The sequence below is a fragment of the Salvelinus namaycush genome, chromosome 15 (genome assembly GCF_016432855.1).
Source record: "Salvelinus namaycush isolate Seneca chromosome 15, SaNama_1.0, whole genome shotgun sequence".
Classification (NCBI taxonomy): Eukaryota; Metazoa; Chordata; class Actinopteri; order Salmoniformes; family Salmonidae; genus Salvelinus; species Salvelinus namaycush.
Genome location: NC_052321.1, coordinates 23,075,314 through 23,095,143, shown reverse-complemented (window position 1 = coordinate 23,095,143; position 19,830 = coordinate 23,075,314). Strand labels below are relative to the sequence as shown.

The window sequence follows — 19,830 nt, the reverse complement described above, 5'->3', positions numbered from 1 at the left end:
TACAACTATTCAAAGCGCTGGTGGTAGTGCGTTCACATTTCTATCACCTCAAGCGTCACAAGATGAAAATACTTGCCGAGCTCGTGCATGTGTTTACATGGTTCTTGGCATGCTTCAGGTGATAGAAATATGAATGCACTACCAGTGCTTTGAAACGTTTGTAATTATGCTTTCTGGTGGATATATTGTCTCACATTCCTACCCGCAAAAGGACCAACCGGTAAAGTAATTTAAAATATAATTTAACACTTTTGCTAGAGGTCTTGAGAGGAAACTTTAATAATCACTAATTTATGCCCGACATAGAATTAATGAAATTCAATGTCGGGTTTCCAGGCTACCCTGGTGCACCCGGGGTAGTTGTAGTCTAATCGGGTGCATAGAGCAAGAGGCCATGCCTTCTCCACATCCTCTTATCCAGTCCCATCCCTTCATTGAATCATACGCTATGTGCTGAGACAGACCGACCCGCCCCCGCGAAACCGAAACACAAGATACGGGCTTGGGTTGGAGCTGCTCCGGGGAACTCGCCATTTCATTTCAACATTTAGGGAACTTTGGCACTAAGATACAGGTATGTACATTGCATTTTCTCCTACAACATTTGTTATTTTTAAACCGATCTAGTCATTCAAGGATTTTCGTAGCTGAGACCATTATCTGGGCCTGGCACTGCCTGAAAATAGGGACGCGAGAGTGGGTCAGAGATTTCAGAATAGAGGGGGGGCTGGGTCACTTTATAGGCGAGGCCTTTTGTTAGGATTGACTTCTCAGGTGCTGTACACTGTGTTGGGTTTCAGAATAAAGCCAACATTAGCTGTGATTTTCTTTAAACGTTATTTGTAAAATAAAGTATGTGTAGTTAAGACTAGAGCATTTCACCTATTTAAAATATAGAATAACGTTAGCTGTATCCGTGCATCTCGAGACGTCTTTTGTCAGTGAGTGACGAGCCTTTCCGCAAATGTCACGATTCGTAGCACGATGACACAGGTGGAGCTGGCAAGTTCGCTTCATTTCTTGTTAACTAGCTTTTCTTCAACAACCGCTAACTAGATAAACGCCCAGACCCCCCCCAAAATGGCCTACCCGGTTTGTGCCTATAGCTAATGTGAGGTAGGCGTCACTGGAAACCCGGAGTGGTTAGCTAACTAGCCACCAACATGTGCGCCCCTTGTCAAATAATGACATTAGCACGGCTTTGTAGTTAGCACGTTCGTAGCCATCGCGTCAGTATATCTTATCCAGAATAATTTCGCTGTCGTGTCCAACTCAGGTGTACGTTGCTAGCCAAGTTAACGTTAGTTATATAATACATTCGCATTATGATTTGCTAGTCTAGTGTCACTAGTAGTGGTGAACGTTAGCTAATAGCAGAGCAATATCTAACCAGCTGCACGCTAGCTTACTTACCTAGCTAAGTTACGTGCAAGGCCATGACATGTTAGCAAAGACTGAACATTATCGTCTTGAAACGGAACTGATCAGCCTAAGACTAGTCCCTATGCAATACCAGATAGTTGTGCTTGGAACATATGCTACTAGCCTGTTCTTAAACATGCCACAAACATCCCTTGTAGGCAATTTTTAGGTGTAAAGGAAATTATATCTGTAGAATAGTTTCATTAGCTAGCTGTTTACATCATTACAAGCTATGCAACGTTAGCGTTTCAATGGACAGCAGGATGTCTGTTTTGAATTGTTGTTAGGCTTATCATATGATCTCTAATAGTGATTGTTCTGAGCCTCACGTAAGTGTACATTTCTGTCCTACCATCTGTAGTAACGTTAGCTGTTGCGATTGAAGAATGAGTGATCCTTGAGGTATGTGTTTAACTACAGGTATTTTGAAGATGCTCTGCATGTCATAACATTTTAACTGGGTTAGCTAAATCCCCCAAGTGTGGTGTAATTTATTACAGACAGTGACTTATGACAGGGGCCATCTACAAAATGTATTGCATAATATTGTTCCAGCCATTAATAATTTTTACAGTAGACTATATACTTCCATATTTCCACCAGTCCTGCCTGCATCACTGACCAAGATGCGGTTTGTATTGTATACAGCACATTCATAGAACCACGTCATCACCACACCATTTCACCTTTGAGTGAGGCCTGGTTCTCCTCCTGCATCCTTTGGCTATGTAAAAATGGGGAGATGCACAAAATTCTCCCCTCCCACTCCCCCAGTATCTCATCTCGGTTTTTCATAAACGGAGACCATTAAAGAGAATAGATCATTTAAACGATTTACAGATTGAGGCATTTAGGACCAACTGCCTTTACCTCTCCCCTGCACTTTCAAAGAGGCCAGTGCAAGTATTTGATCTGCTAAAAGTCATTGAGTAGAGAAATTGTCACTGGTTAGCCTACTCACAGGTCCTTTTCCTTACATCAGAGTAGTGATTGGTCAGTTAGGAAAGTGTGCATGGAAACCTCTAGTGAGTCTTATTCCAGATATGGCTTGAGGGGGTAGTTCTATTTGTGTGCACCCACAGGGCTGGCTGCTGAGATACCTTATCAGCCTCTGGCTCCAGAAAGGAGTATTGTGGGATACTGAACTCACCCACGCTAGAGTAAACCTCATGGCTTAACCTGGATACTGCGGGATGTAATGGCTGGTTCTAATCAATGTCACTGTCTCTCGTGCGGTTACATGATCACCAATGTGCTTATTGTAGAAAGTCGGATGAATATAAGTCAGATTAAAATGTTTACATGCTTTGCAAGAACAATTTCCCCAATAATCCTGTTTACATGAACATCTGAAATCAGGTTACCTGATAAAAGCAGAAAACCAGCAATCAAAATAAACGTTCTACCTCAGAGAACATTTTATTTTTGCAAAACATTTGAGTACGGACATCTAAAGTTTGAAAACCACTTCTGAGAAGTGGTTGTTCCAGACACACTAAAGAGAGAGGCTTGCCCGGTTGGTGCAGATCAAATACACTGCCGATTTAAGGTTTTTACATGTTCTAATAATTAGAAAGATTGCTCAGAACACCAGGTTTTAATCGGTGTATGCTTACTTCGATTTTGATCTCACGCAGATTTAAGATAAGCATAGTAAGGTGACTATTGCATAATCTGCCTACTGCCATCAGTTTTAATATCAAATGATTACTGTGCATGTAAACAAACAGTATCTCTGGTGGGTTTATTTGGAAGTTGTAAATTATGCTTGTTTGAGAATATAGGCCCTAGAGTACCAATATACTGTATTTTTTATGGATCCCTGTTAGCTGTCAATGCAGCAGCAACTCTTCCTGGGCTCCAGCAACATAAGATCGTTACATACAGTTTAAATACTTGACATTTCATAACACCTTACCCAACAGTGTATTACCTCAGGCCACCACACATCTACAATACAAAATCCATGTATACATATGTCTTATATGGCTGTGTGTCCCTTCACAGTCCCTGCTGTTCCACAAGTTGTATTTTTTAAATTCGATTCTTCTACTTCATCAGTTGCCTGAGTTGGACTAGAGTTCCATGTAGCCATGGCTCTATGTAGTACTGTGCGCCTTCCATAGTCTATTCTTAATTTGGGAATTGTGAAGAGACCTTTGGTGGGATGTCTTGTGGGGTATGCATGGGTGTCTGAGCTGTGTGCTAGTGGATTAAAAGACACCTCGGTGCATTCAGCATGTCAACACTTTTTACAAAAACAAATAATGATTAAGTCACTCTCCACTTTGAGCCAGGAGAGATTTACATGCATGTTATTAACGTTAGCTCTGTGTACATTTAAAAGCCAGCCGGGATGCCCTGTTCTGAGCCAATTGTAATTTGAGGTCCCTCTATGGCACCTGTCGACCTGACTCAACAATAGTCCAGGTGCGATAAAACTAGAGCCTGTAGGACCTGTTGAGTGTTTTTAAAAGGCAGAGCAGTGCTTTAATATGGACAGACTTCCCCATCTTAGCTACTGATGAATCAACATGTTATGACCATGACAGTTTACAATCCAGGGTTACACAAAGCAGTTTAGTCACCTCCACGTTATTTATTACAAGATTTAGTGAATGTCCCAAATACAATGCTATTAGTCCTAAATATATTTTTATTTCACCTTTATTTAAACAGGTAGGCCAGTTGAGAACAAGTTCTCATTTACAACTGCGACATGGCCAAGATAAAGCAAGGCAGTGTGACAAACAGTTACACATGGGATAAACATAGTCAATAACACAATATAAAAATCTATGTACAGTGTGTGCAAATGTAAAATTAGGGAGGTAAGGCAATAAATAGGCCATAGTGGTGAAAAAATTATAATTTAGCATTAACACTGGAGTGATAGATGTGCAAGTAGATACTGGCGTACAAAATAACATGGGGATGAGGTAGTTGGGTAGGCTATTTACAGATGGGCTGTGTACATGTGCAGTGATCGGTAAGCTGCTCTGACAGCTGATGCTTAAAGTTAGTGAGAAGTCTCCAGCGATTTATATTATTATTATTTTTTTATTATTTTATTTTTATTTTTATTTTTTTTGTTGTATTTTTTTTTGCAAAGGAGGAATAGGCTTTGGGGTGACCAGTGAAATATACCTGCTGAAGCGTGTGCGTTGCTATGGTGACCAGTGAGCTGAGATAAGGCGTGGCTTTACCTAGCAAAGACTTGTAAATGACCTGAAACCAGTGGGTCTGGCGACGAATATGTAGCGAGAGCCAGCCAACGAGAACATACAGGTCAGTGGTGGGTAGTATATGGGGCTTTGGTGACAAACGGATGGCACTGTGGTAAAGTGTTGGAGGCTATTTTGTAATTTCATCGCCGAAGTCAAGGATCGGTAGGATAGTCCGTTTTACGAGGGTATTTTTGGCAGCATGAGTGGAGGAGGCTTTGTTGCGAAATAGGAAGCCGATTCTAGATTTAACTTTGGATTGGAGATGCTTAATGTGAGTCTGGAAGGAGAGTTTACAGTCTAGCCAGACACCTAGGTAGTTGTCCACATATTCTAGGTCAGAACCGTCCAGAGTAGTGATGCTAGTCGGGGCGGGTGGGTGCGGCCAGCAAGCGGTTGAGCATGCATTTAGTTTTACTAGCATTTAAGAGCAGTTGGAGGCCACGGAAGGAGTGTTGTATGGCATTGAAGCTCATCTGGAGGTTGGTTAACACAGTGTCCAAAGAAGGGACAGATGTATACAGAATGGTGTCGTCTGCGTAGAGGTGGATCAGAGAATCACCAGTAGCAAGAGCAACATCATTGATATATACAGAGAAGAGTCGGCCCGAGAATTGAACCGTGGCACCCCCATAGATTACCAGATGTCCGGACAACAGGCCCTCCGATTTGACACACTGAACTCTGTCTGAGAAGTAGTTGGTGATCCATGCGAGGCAGTCATTTGAGAAACCAAGGCTATTGAGTCTACCAATAAGAAGGCAGTGATTGACAGAGTCAAAACCCTTGGCCAGGTCGATGAAGACGGCTGCACAGTACTGTCTTTTATCGATGGCGGTTATGATATCGTTTAGGACCTTGAGCGTGGCTGAGGTGCACCCATGACCAGCTCGGAAACCAGATTGCATAGTGGCGAAGGTACGGTGGGATTCTAAATGGTCGGTGATCTGGTTTGCTAACTTGGCTTTCGAAGATTTTAGAATGGCAGGGCATTATGGATATAGGTCTATAATAGTTTGGGTCTAGAGTGTCTCCCCCTTTGAAGAGGGGGATGACCGCGGCAGCTTTCCAATCTTTGGGGATCTCAGACGATACGAAAGAGGTTGAACAGGCTAGTAATAGGGGTTGCAACAATTTTAGAAAGAGGGTCCAGATTGTCTAGCCCAGCTAATTTGTAGGGATCCAGATGTTGCAGCTCTTTCAGAACATGAGCTGTCTGGATTTGGGTTAAGGGGGGGGGGGGGGGGGGGGGGGGGGGGGGGGTTTGGTCAAGTTTGGCCAGCCATAGAAAAATGCTTATTGAAATTCTCGATTATTGTAGATTTTTTGGGTGGTGACAGTGTTTCCTAGCCTCCGTGCAGTGGGCAGCTGGGAGAAGGTGCACTTCTCCATGGGCTTTATTGTCCCAAAACTTTGGGGATTTAGTGCTACAGGATGCAAATTTCTGTTTGAAAAGCTATTCTTTGCTTTCCTAACTGACTGTATATTGGTTCCTGACTTCCCTGAAAAGTTGCATATCGCGAGGGCTATTTGATGCTAATGCAGTACGCCACAGGATGTTTTTGTGGTGGTCAAGGGCAGTCAAGTCTGGAGTGAACCAAGGGCTATATATGTTCTTAGTTTTTTTTTAAATTGAAAGGGGCATGCTTATTTTAGATGAGGAAAGCACTTTTTTAAAGAGCAACCAGGCATCCTCTGACGGGATGAGGTCAATATCCTTCCAGGATACCAGGTCGATTAGAAAGGCCTTCTCGCAGAAGTGTTTTAGGGAGCGTTTGACAGTGATGAGGGGTGGTCGTTTGACCGGGGACCTATTACGGACACAGGCAATGAGGCAGTGATTGTTGAGGTCCTGGTTGAAGACGCAGAGGTGTATTTAGAGGGCAAGTTGGTCAGGATGAAATGAGGGTGCCCATGTTTATGGATTTAGGGTTGTACCTGGTAGGTTCCTTGATCATTTGTGTGAGATTGAGGGCATCTAGCTTAGCTTGTAGGATGGCCGGGGTGTTAAGCATATCAGATAGATGGGGGGCAATCAATTCACCAATGGTGTCCAGAGCACAGCTGGGGGCTGAGGAGGGTCTATAACAAGCAGCAACAATGAAAGACTTATTTCTGGAAAGGTGGATAAAAAAAAAAAAGTAGAAGCTCGAACTGTTTGGGCACAGACCTGGTTAGTTTGACAGTACTCTGCAAGCCATCTCTGCAGTAGATTGCAACTCTGCCCGCTTTGGCAGTTCTATCTTGATGGAAAATGTTGTAGTTGGGGGTGGACATTTCAGAATTTTTGGTGACCTTCATAAGCCAGGATTCAGACATGGCTAGGACATCAACGTTGGTGGAGTGTGCTAAAGCTGTGAATAAAACAAATTTAGGGAGGCTTTGATGTTAACATGCATGAAACCAAGGCTTTTACGGTTACAGAAGTCATCAAATGAGCGCTTGGGGAATAGGTGTAGTACTGCGGGCTATAGGGCCTGGGTTAACCTCTACATCAGAGGAAGAGTAGGATAAGGGTACGGCTAAAGGCTATAAGAACTGGTCGTCTAGTGCGTTGGGGACAGAATAAAAGAAGCAGATTTCTGGGCGAGGTAGAGTAGATTCAGGGCATAATGTACAGACAAGGGTATGGTAGGATGTGAGTACAGTGGAGGTAAACCTAGGCATTGAGTGATGATGAGAGAGGTTGCATCTCTGGAGGCACCAGTTAAGCCAAGTGAGGTCTCCGCATTTGGTGGGGGGGTTGGACAAAAGAGCTGTCTAAGGCATGTTGAGCGGGACTGGGGGCTCTGCATTGAAATAAAACAATAAGAACTAACCGAAACAGCAGTAGACAAGGCATATTGACAGAGGCATAAAGCAATCACAGGTGTTGATCAGGAGAGCTAAGACAACGGGTAAATGGCAATGAATGGGCAGAGTCAGTTAGGTACACACAGGAACGGAGTTGAGGCTGGGGCCGACAGAAACTAAATGAGGTACCGTGTTAGTGAACAGTCCATCAGGCATCAGCTGTGTAGCTGAGTATTCATAGGGTTCAATGAGCAGCAATAGGTGAGTCAGGGAGCCGTTCAGTAGTCGCTACTACGCTAGGTGAGGAGGAGACACGGCGTTCAGAAAGCTAGCGGGCCAGGGCTAGCAGATGGGTCTTCGGCGATATCGCAACGGAAAAGCCTGTTGAAACCACATCTGACGTTTACGTCGGCAGACCAGTCGTGATGGATCGGCGGGGCTCTGTGTCGACAATAAAGACCAGGCCAATTGGCAAAAGAGGTATTGTAGCCCAAGAATTAGCTGGTAAACTTTGTCGGCTAGCCGGGAGATGGGCCTCGCTCGAGGCTAGACCAAGGCTAACTGGTGCTTGCTTCGGGACAGAGGCATTAGCCAAGCTAGCTGCAATGGTCCAGAGCTTGCGGCAGTAATCCTGTGATGTGTTAGAGAAAAGTAGTCCGATATGCTCTGGGTTGATATCGCGCTGTGCAGACTGGCAGGTATTGACCGAGTTAGTTACACCAGCGTAGCTACCGTATGTCATTGTCGGTGAGGTGTGGACATTTTGAAAGATTGTTAATTTGCACAAAATTGTTGCATAGTTTTCTGAAGGAAGAGCGGCATGTGTACACGGAGCAGAGGGGAGGAGAAAAATGCTAATAGGAAGAACAGGGGGGAAAATGACAGCTGTACAAACTCATCCAGAGCTCCCCGACTTCTGACAGAAAGGCATATGATATGATGGAAAACATGAAGTTACACTTGTAGGAAATTCATGTGCGCCGCACAACAGAGACTCGCAGATATAGAACGCTATTGACTCACCGTCTCCCGTTGTGCTATTTACAAACGTGACTGGCTCAGCTGTTTTGGGGAACTACGGTCAACTTCATAATGTCAAATGTGACTGTAATAAAGAATGCAATCTCCTTTATCTCTTAATGTATTGCACAAGTTGACTGCAGGTATTAACTAAAAGTAGCTACAAATATATACATGTATTGAAAAACTTCATACTCCGTACAAATATTTAACACGCAACATGTCAATTATTAGTCCCATGTTTTATGAGCTGAAATAAGATCCCAGAAATGTTCCATATGCAAAGCTTCTCAAATTGTGTGCACATGTTTACATCCCTGTTAATGAGCATCTCTCCTTTGCTAAGATAATCCATCCACCTGACAGGTGTGACATATCAAGAAGCTGATGAAACAGCATGATCATTACACAGGTCACAATAAAAGGTCAGTTGTCACACAATGCCACAGGTTTCTCACATTGAGGGAGCATGCAATCAGCATATTGACTGCAGAAATGCCCACCAGAGCTGTTGCCAGAATTGAATGTTCATTTCTCTACCATAAGCTGTCCCACAGCCCTCAACCTCAGACCACGTGTATGGTGTTGTGTGGGCGAGCAGTTTATCCGCCGCCATCACCTCATGTTTCAGCATAATGCACGGCCCGTTGTCGCAAGGATCTGTACACAATTCCTGCAAGCTGAAAAATTCCCAGTTCTTCCATGGCCTGCATACTCACCATACATGTCACCCATATTTGGGTTGCTCTGGATCAGCGTGTGCCAGTTCCCACCAATAACCAGCAACTTCGCACAGCCATTGAAGAAGAGTGGGACATTTCAGACTACAATCAACAGCTTGATCAACTATTCGAAGGAGGATGTGTGGCACTCCATCAGGCAACTGGTCACACCAGATACTGACTTCCTGATCCACACCACCACTTTTTATTTTTTTTAAAGGTATTTGTGACCAACAGATGCGTGTCTGTATAACCAGTCATGTGAAATCCATAGATGAGGTTATAAGGAATTTATTTCAATTCTTATTTCCTTACATGAATTGTAATATCTTTGAAATTGTTGCATTTATATTTTCAGTCAATAGTTGACTGTTAGTCTAATGAAAAGGTATTAACTATTCCGTGTCTTTTTCCAAATACCCCGGTATACCTCCCAAGCCTAGTTACCAAACATAGATGGTACAAACAAATGACAAGCTACAGGTCAGGTGTAGTGCCCTGAAAGGTTGGTTCGCCACGTTCTGACATTTTATCATGGGGTTACTGAGGCCTGTCCCTGCCAAAGCAGGAGGTCTGGGGAATGGCCCAAGAGAGCTTTGTCTTCCAGGCTCATTTCCATGCTAGGATATGGCTCCTGCTGCAATGGGAAATGTTTGCACCGTCCAGTCCGAGGCATAGTCAGGGCAGAAAGCAATCAGGCAGGTATGATGCGACTCACCCACCGCAATCCTGTCCACACTGCCTAGTGTTCTATTCTGCTTAAGAGGTCTTAACTTTCACATCTCCAATTGTCCCAACTAGTGTTTTCTGCTCTTGCAGGTCAACAATGAAATAACTGAGGGTGGGTGCTCTGGTTTGGTGCTGAAAGAGTTAGCATACAAGACAGTGCCAGAACTGAGAAATAAAGTATAACAAAACATGCTAATCAAAAAAGGCCATTGTCAATATTTATAGAACTCAGAATATAAGAAAAGGAAGTAGTCTAAAGAAAGTAAAGTGTCAAACTCTGATTTGGCAATAAACCTACAAAGTTAAAATTATACATGTAACAAAAAAACAACTACTTCAGCACCCAGTACACACAACAAACAATGAGGTAAAAACCAGCTGCTTATATAGGAGATGAATGCTGATTATCAGAGTGAGTTCAGGTGTGGTGAGTTGGCAGGAGAAGGGGTGTGTCCAGAGGGTAATTAGGGAATTGGTGAGGTGGCATACTCCTTCAGGGGGTTGACGCTAATATATAGAACTCTTAAATATTGGCTTGAATTCACCTTTAATCACAACAACCACGCAAAATGTAGCTCATGGGCAATTCCATGGTAATGGAGACTCAGATTTTTTCACTTAAAATCTATACCAAACAAAAGCCATTGATTTCAAAGTTTAACAATCCATCGAACTCTATGCGCAAAGACTACTTCACAATTTCCACAGAATTTTACTAAAACACATTTACAGGAAGAACTGTGCAGATAAAATGTTGTTTTACTGTAAACGTTTTTAGTTTTTTTTTCTGTGTAAATTGTCAAGTAGTCATTGTGCATAGAGTTGTATGGTTTGTTAAACTTTGAAATCAATGTTTTTTGTTTGGTATACATTCTAAGTGAAAGATCTGAGTCTCCACGGTAAATCTGTTACTGTGGAATTGCCCATATGCATTAGTGCTCTGTGAGAACTCACTTGAATACAATTTTGTTCTACATGGAGAAGTTTTGTCATTGAAATGGTCTGAAGCAATCTCTCAGAATGAGGAACAAGTGAATGATAAGTTAGCCTTACATGATGACAGTTGTTAGATATATATCCATCTGGCTGCTTGCTGGAGTATGTGTTTGTGCATGAGTTGGTGTGTGTGTGTCAGGCGTGAAATAATGGGAGAGGTTTTACAGTCCTAGATGAAACTGACTGTTGCACCTCAAGCCCATCAGGCCCAGAGAAGCACTGCAGCGGAAAGTTATTCTTAATGTATTATCATGGGTAATCTGTTTAATCCAAATTAGTGCCTAACTAAGAGGCCCAGCATAGGAGATGTGCTAGCTAGACAGAGGGGGCTGAGTCCTGTGCTATTGCTGACACCAATCTGAATCCAGAGCAAGCGGGTATTGTCCTGTCAGCCACGGTTGGTGCCACTGTTTGTATTGTTGACAACAATAGTACACTTCAAACTAGACCATGCCCCAGGGCTGAAATGTTTTAATTTCCTCTGTGTACAAATAAAGTGATGCCTGACTAAGTAAAACAATCTCTGTTCAGATGGTTGTTGGACAGGCATTTTTTTCCTACTAATGTTATTTGGCAATGTAATGATTCTCGTGAGTTTTTACCACTATATTGTCTTCCACTATTGTGGTTTCTTGAAACTAATAGAGCCTACTATGTTTGCATTGATACTTGGTCTCCTTCCTCATCTCCTTTTCTACCACAGACTACCATATCCTGTTTTAAAGGCACCTAAATATTGTCTTGCTTAACCTTTTGAATGGCAAACATACATTTGGAAAGTATTCAGACCCCTTCCATTGTTCAATTCTTTTTACGTTGCAGCCTTATTCTAAAATGGATTAAAAATAAATAAAAAAAATCCTCATCAATCTACACACAATACCCCATAATGACAAAGTGAAAACAGGTTTTTAGAAGGTTGTGCAAATGTACTAAAAATAAACAGATACCTTATTTACATAAGGATTCAGACCCTTTGCTATGAGACTCGAAATTGAGCTCAGGTGCATCCTGTTCCCATTGATCTTCCTTGTTTCTACAACTTGATTGGAGTCCACCTGTGGTAAATTCAATTGATTGGACATAATTTGGAAAGAAACACACCTGTCTTTAAGGTCTCACAGTTGGCAGTGCATCTCAGAGCAAAAACCAAGCAATGAGGTTGACGGAATTGTCCGTAGAGCGCCGAGACACAGATCTGGGGAAGGGTACCAAAAAATGTCTGCAGCATTGAAGGTCCCCAAGAACACAGTGGCCTCCATTCTTAAATGGAAGAAGTTTGGAACCACCCAGACTCTTCCTAGAGCTGGCCGCCTGGCCAAACTGAGCAATCGGGAAAAAGGCCCTTGGTCAGGGAGGTGACCAAGAACCCGATGGTCACTCTGACAGAGCTTCAGAGTTCCTCTGTGGAGATGGGAGAACCTTCCAGAAAAACAACAATTTCTGCAGCACTCCACCACCAATCAGGCCTTTATGGTAGAGTGGCCAGACGGAAGCCACTCCTCAGTAAAAGGCACATGAAAGCCTGCTTGGAGTTCGTCAAAAGGCACCAAAAGGACTCTGACCATAATAAACAAGATTGAACTCTTTGGCCTGAATGCTAAGCGTCACGTCTGGAGGAAACCTGGCACCATTCCTACGGTGAAGCATTATGGTGGCAACATCATGCTGTGGGTATGTTTTTCAGCAGCAGGGTCTGGGACACTAGTCACAATTGAGGGAAACATGAACAGAGGAAAGTATAGAAAGATCCTTAATGAAAACCTGCTCCAGAACGCTCAGGGCCTCAGACTGGGGGCGAAGGTTCACCTTCCAACAGGAAAACAACCCTAAACACACAGCCAAGACAATGCAGGAGTGGCTTTGGGACAAGTCTCAATGTCCTTGAGAGGCCCAGCCAGAGCCAGGACTTGAGCATCTCTGGAGAGATCTGAAAACAACTGTGCAGCGACGCTCCCCATCCAACCTGACAGAGCTTGATAGGATCTGCAGAGAAGAATGGGAGAAACTCCCCAAATACAGGTGTGCCAAGCTTGTAGCGTCATACCCAAGAAGACTCGAGGCTGTAGTCACTGCCAAAGATGCTTCAACAAAGTACTGAGTGAAGGATCTGAATACAAATCAAAGTCAGAGAGGCTGCTACCTACATTGAGCCCCAATCCCTTGCCACTTTAATAAATGGATCACTAGTTACTTTAAACAATGCCAATTTGAAATAATGCTTACATATCTTACATTACTCATATCACATGTACACTACCGTTCAAAAGTTTGGGGTCACTTAGAAATGTCCTTGTTTTTGAAAGAAAAGTCCAGTGTCCAGTGTCTGTGTTCTTTTACCCATCATAATCTTTTATTTTTATTGACCAGTCTGAGATATGGCTTTTTCTTTGCAACTCTTCCTAGAAGGCCAGCATCCCGGAGTTGCCTCTTCACTGTTGACGTTGAGACTGGTGTTTTGCAGGTACTATTTAATGAAGCTGCCAGTTGAGGACTTGTGAGGCGTCTGTTTCTCAAACTAGATACTAATGTACTTGTCCTCTTGCTCAGTTGTGCACCGGGCCTCCCACTCATCTTTCTATTCTGGTTAGAGCCAGTTTGTGCTGTTCTGTGAAGGGAGTAGTACACAGCGTTGTACCAGATCTTCAGTTTCTTGGCAATTTCTCGCATGGAATTTCTCAGAACAAGAATAGACTGATGAGTTTCAGAAGAAAGACCTTTGTCCCTGGCCATTTTAAGCCTTTAATCGAACCCACAAACGATGATGCTCCAGATACTCAACGAGTCTAAAGAAGGCCAGTTTTATTGCTTCTTTAATCAGAACAACAGTTTTCAGCTGTGCTAACATAATTGCAAAATGGTTTTCTAATGATCAATTAGTCTTTTTAAAATGAAAAACTTGGATTAGCTAACACAACATGCCATTGGAACACAGGAGTGATAGTTGATGATAATGGGCCTCTGTAAGCCTATGTAGATATTCCATAAAAAATCTGCCGTTTCCAGCTACAATAGTCATTTACAACATTAACAATGTCTACACTGTATTTCTTATCAATTTGATGTTATTTTAATGGACAAAAAATGTGCTTTCCTTTCAAAAACAAGGACATTTCTAAGTGACCCCAAACTTTTGAACGGTACTGTGTGTATATACTGTATTTTATACCATCTATTGCACCTTACCTATGCTGCTTGGCCATCGCTCATCCATATACTTATATGTACATATTCTCATTCACCTCTTTAGATTTGTGTGTATTAGGTAGTTGTTGGGGAATTGTTAGATTACTTGTTAGATATTACTGCTCTATCGGAACTAGAAGCACAAGCATTTCGCTACACTCACATTAACATCTGCTAACCATGTGTATGTGACCAATAAAATTTGATTTGAGTAAAGGGTCTGAATACTTATATAAATGTGATTTATTTTTTATTTTAATACATTTGCAAAAAGTTTAAACCTGTTTTTGCTTTGACGTTATTGTGTGTGTGTGTAGATTGATGGGGGGGGAAACAATTTAATCAATTTTAGAGGAAAGCTGTAATGTGACAAAGTGGAAAAAGTAAAGGGGTCTGAATACTTTCCGAATGCACTGTATAAAATCCATGTCTCAATTGTCTCGAGGCTTAAATCTTTCTTTAACCTGTCTCCTCCCCTTCATCTACACTGACCACGTTTACATGCACACCAATATCCCGTTATTATTCGGAATACTCAAGTATTCTGTTTTTGAGTTGACACATATCCCGAAAAAGCTTCTATCCCGGTTATGAGAAACCCGGATAAGATGCCTGGGAAATGCTAATCTAAGACTGGATACCGTGCAGGTAAACAACTTATCCTGTTTTACTGTCGTTTTTGCAGTCTGCTCAGTTTGCATATCATGGGTGATTTTATGTTTTCATCTGATTGTCAAACAAATTACTTAAAAAAGTAGACTATATGCTCAGTTCGATCCACCATAATTTAGCCTACTATAATGAATTTACTACAGGACACTTTCACCACCTAATATAGACATGTTTCTGCTTTGGTAGGCCATATTATAATTCACGACATTTGGTAGCCATTTGTCAACAGTAGTTTTATACATGTAGCTTCTCTTCTGCCACAACTTATTGCCCCAGAAGACTAAATAGAGTAGTGCTCAACGGAATAATGTCTTACATAACTAGATTACTAATGCATGCATTCTATCTAACGCTGGTAAAGTTGTCTGTTTTGTTTAGTGACCGGGGAGAAAACTGGAAAGATTGGTCCTGTGCAAAATGTCCAAATGTCATCAGCTTGACCGGTTTTAAGGAAATGAAAAGCTGAGAAAAAGTCCACATGTTTCTGTTAAGATTTCGGTTTGTCTTGGCTGCATATTTTATGTGGTTGAAATACTATCTGCTTGCATAACAACAGTGTCAAAAGAACACATAACATAGCTTTCACATTTTCTCAAGAAATGCTGAAAGGAAGAAATCCTATTTCTCCACTCCTGTTCCCGAGACAAAATTTATATTTGTTGTATAATTTCACTGCAAGAAATGTATAATTCTGCAGGAGTTAATATTATATTACGCTACATGTGAGCGGTTATAGGCCTACACTCAGTGTGCCTATTTCAAATACTATTCTATTTAACCCATATACTTAAATTAGGAATATTCTGTTTATTCATGGCTACAAGGATACTCGTGAGTGGGTTAAGACCTTAAGTGGGATTTGAGCTACTATACGGAATACTGTGCGCATGTAAACATGGTTACTGATTGAATTGGATTTAACAAGGACATTAAGGGATCATAGCTTTCACCTGGTCTGTCTGTCATGGAAAAAGCAGAGCTGTGTTTTGAATACTCATACTAACTGTACTATTTGTGACGTAAATGTAGTATGCTTACTGGTCATAGTATGGATCTAGTTAGAATGCCAAATGTTCCGGGATGTCATACTACATTCGCCAAAATACGAAGTATACAAGTGTAACGGATGTGAAATGGCTAGCTAGTTAGCGGGTACGCGCTACTAGCGTTTCAATCAGTTACGTCACTTGCTCTGAAACCTAGATGTAGTGTTGCCCCTTGCTCTGCAAGGGCCGTGGCCTTTGTGGAGCGATGGGTAACGATGCTTCGTGGGCGACCGTTGTTGATGTGTGCAGAGGGTCCCTGGTTCGCGCCCGTGTCGGGGCGAGGGGACGTACTAAAGTTATACTGTTACACAAGCAGTGGACACTATTTCCGTGCTTCTAGGACCCATAATGCAATTTATCAGAAAATGGCCGTGGCTTCACAACGTTTTCAGATTTTGGGTATTTGGGGGGGGGGTATTTTATTAGGATCCCCATTAGCTTTTGGCTACTCTTCCTGGGGTCCACACAAAACATAATACAGAATGACATAATACTGAACATCAATAGACAAGAACAGCTCAGACTGTTATATGCAGCCGAAGTCCAACAAAAGCGGATACAAATTCATTGCTTTAACTAATTATGACAAATGTTAAAATGTTGAGCAATGTAATAAAGTAATGACTTTTCAAATAAGTTACCTTAGACGCTATGTTGGCTGACAATTTGTTAGCTACACTATCCTTACGAACCGCATAGAATATCATTACAGCAGTATGTACCACCGGTATGTTAGCTAGCTGCCTAACGTTAGTTGGCTATTAATACATCGAACTTGCCAGTATATTAACTATATGCTATCTAACTAACCAACGTTTATTGACTTGATTATTCCCGTCATAATTAGCTTAGCTAAGTAGTATAGTCGTGCGTTATCAATGGACATTCGGGTGCGTTCGTAAATTCGCTCTGGCTATCTACTCCGATTTCAGCTCACTCTTATCTGAGTGTACCAGAGACCAGAATAACTGATGGATTTACGAACGCTCAACACCTGTTGAATATGGCCGATGGCAGTAAACGTCGGTAAAAAAAGCATAATTAAATTGTTGCCAGCAGCACAGTCAACAACGCTCTGAATAACATGAAAACAGCCTAACGACTGCTGCTTATTTGTTGTTCATATCTCTATCTCGGTGCATGTGACAAATACAAATTTATTTGATTTGTCAGAGTGAGGTGTTCTCTCATTTGTGTCTGGAAGTAGCTAACCAGTTAGCTTGGGTGCTTGACTGCTGTTGTGTGGTCAGAACGCTTAGATCAACCCTACTCCTCGGCCAGAGCGTTCAGTGTACGCTCTGAGAGCGAAATGCTCTGAAGTAACAAACGACAATCTGACAAAGCTTTGAATTTACTAACGCCCAGAGCACACTGAGTGCACTCTGGCACTCCAGATTGAATTTAAGAACACACCCAAAGTTGTAAAATGTATAGCTAGTAATTTGTTACGCTAGCAAAAGGTTGCATAGCAACAGCATCAACTTCCGGTAGACAGGCGAGCACTAGTACGCACAACTGAAAGGATACCGTTCTTTTACTGTATACTAAAATGAACTAATAGTATGTAGTATATACTCATTAAGTATGTAGTATACAGTATGTTAGTATGGGTATTCAAACACCGCTCAGGTGTTTCTAATGTTTTGTACACTGTTTATGTCCAGCATCCTGTGTAAGTGCCAAGGGACATGCGTAGGCTTTACCTTGCTTGACAACGACATATTGCTGTGTCTTGGGCCTGCCAGGAGAAGAGAATTTTCACCTCTCAACAGGCTGGTGCAAAACTGCAGCTGCAGCACTGGGACAATATTTACACGTTGGTGTATTTTTGCCCCTTGCAAAGCCCTCCTCTATTGAGTTTAGAGTGTCATGTCACCCTTGAGGAGCAATCCATCAGGGTATCCATTTTGTTTCTTTCATCTACCTAATACACACACTATGGACAGATTAATTCAGTGCATATTGTTTCTCGTAAGTACATTTATTTGTAAGCGTTACCAACTTTAGTAGCTAGTCTACCGTGTTTGTGTGTAAAGAAAGTATTAGGCTGTAGGCTAGGACAGTTTACTCTACTAGTCTAATAGACCCTATCACAGAGATGAGAGGACTATGGGTGAGGGAGGACACAAAGGCATCCTCCGTACATGTTAATCACCCCTCCCTACACACACACATATTCACTCTGCACAGGGCTGTCTCCCTCTGACTGCAGATAACCTCCAGGAGAAAAATACATTGAGCTGTCATATTTCTTACCAATAAATGTATGCAGTGTGGAAAAGGCATTAGCATTTCTGCTGTAGTATATCAAACCCATAAAGTATTGAGGAAGTGTCAGCAGCAGCGCCAGCGTCCTCTTATTTGGGAGGCACTGGGAGAGGTGTAATGTGTTCTGGCACCACAGGTATTCGTGTCAGGCTGATCTGGGATGTATGGAAGCGCCTGGAGCTGTTCATCTTGTAAGTCACGTTACCCCATTTCCCCTTTCACTGGGCTGCCCTGGCATGGATGGGGCTGTGCCAGTGTCTGACTGGTCTTGAAGTTTGGAATTGACCTAGTCCGTGTGAGAATCAACTTTTTCATCTAAAATATGTGGCAACAAAGAAGAGGTATAGGACATTTAGGAATGAACTGATCAGCTATTTTGCTATGTATTATTTGCAGCTATGAAGCATTTGTTAAATGTCTTATGTTGACAGTTGGCTTATCATGTGCATGATACTCATGACTCATTCTTGCTCTGTCTCTCTTCAGAATGGCGCTGGACATCTATGACTCTCAGTACTTGGTGATCCTGGCCCCATCCCTGGTCATCGCCCTCATCTTCCTCTTCTTCTGGCTCTTCATGAAGGAGACCTCTTATGATGAGGTGCTAGCCAGGCAGAAACGAGATCTCAAGCTTCCACCCTCCAAACCAGACACCCGCAAGAAGAATGACAAGAAAAAGAGCAAGAAGAAGGAGAGCAGTAGCGGAGGAGGTGGCGGGGGAGGAGGAGAGTCAGAGGAAGACCTGCGGGACTTTGACATGGCTGACGCCGTGAGCAGCTCCACCGCTGAGGAGGAGGAGCCTACCCCTATGGCCCCGCCCACCCCGGTTCCTGTCCCTGTGGTAGCGCCAGCCGAGGCCCCTGCAGGGGTGAGGGAGAGGAAGAAGAAGGAGAAGAAAGCTGCCAAAGCTGCAGCCGCTCCCCCTGCCGAGGAACCTGAGGTGAATGGCTCCAAGCCAGCTGGCCGCAAAGCAGAGCCCCCTGCCCCAGTGGCTAAACCCAGTCCCCCCTCACCCCAGCTTGACCACCAGTCTCAGCCCCCATGCCAGGCCCAGACCCCACCCCAGCCCTCTGGCAAGAAGAAGAAGGAGAAGAAGCAGAAGACAGAGTCTGGTGAGTGAAAGGCCAGAGTGGCTTTAGTAGGATGAGGATATGTGGTGCCCGGGGCACTTGCCTGTGTCCGCAAACGGGGCTAGCATCTTCTCTGAGGCCCCTCATTAGTGTCTATCCTCCCGAATCAAATCTGATTATTTAAAGCACAGTATGAGTAGGGAGTGGGAGGGAGTTTGTTACAATGGCCATAACCTCAAAATACCTTCTACACAAATGTGTCTATCACAAGGCCATCATAGTGGCATCCTTTTTTATTTCCTAAACCTAATTGTCCTCTTGTTCGTTCCTGTCTAGTGGAGGAAGAGATTAAGATGGAGAAGGCTCCAGCTCCAGTCAAAAAGGAGGCTCCGGTGCTGGTGGAAACCAAAGCACAGGATGGTCCTGCCCCCCCAGACACCACCACAACCAGTGGCAAGAAAAGAAACTCTGCCAAGAAGCAGAAGACTGAGCATGGTAAGGATGATGAATACTTACTGTAGTGTAATCAAAGTCAGAGCAGGTTCAGAGACATTGTTTGAAGATGCTAGCAAAAAGCAGAATATATCTAAATCTGCCTTTTTTTGAAAATGAAATCCTTGGGCCAACAATATCTTGATTTTTGTGTCTGGCACCAAATATGACCATGTGCTTCTGTCTCCCC

At 42.8% G+C, this 19,830-nt stretch overlaps 1 protein-coding gene across 5 annotated transcripts in view; it reads left to right on the top strand.

Annotated features, from left to right (window-relative positions):
* Positions 1-459: 459 nt before the first annotated feature.
* Positions 460-19,830, top strand: part of LOC120060319 (kinectin-like) — a 45,388-nt gene continuing 26,017 nt past the window's right edge. For all 5 annotated transcript variants that reach the window (XM_039009524.1, XM_039009523.1, XM_039009526.1 and 2 more), the window contains exons 1-3: positions 460-574; positions 18,565-19,190; positions 19,485-19,643. In XM_039009524.1, the coding sequence (XP_038865452.1) occupies positions 18,566-19,190; positions 19,485-19,643 (784 nt within the window). In that variant the 5' untranslated portion in view covers positions 460-574; position 18,565. The remainder of the gene's footprint in view (positions 575-18,564; positions 19,191-19,484; positions 19,644-19,830) is intronic.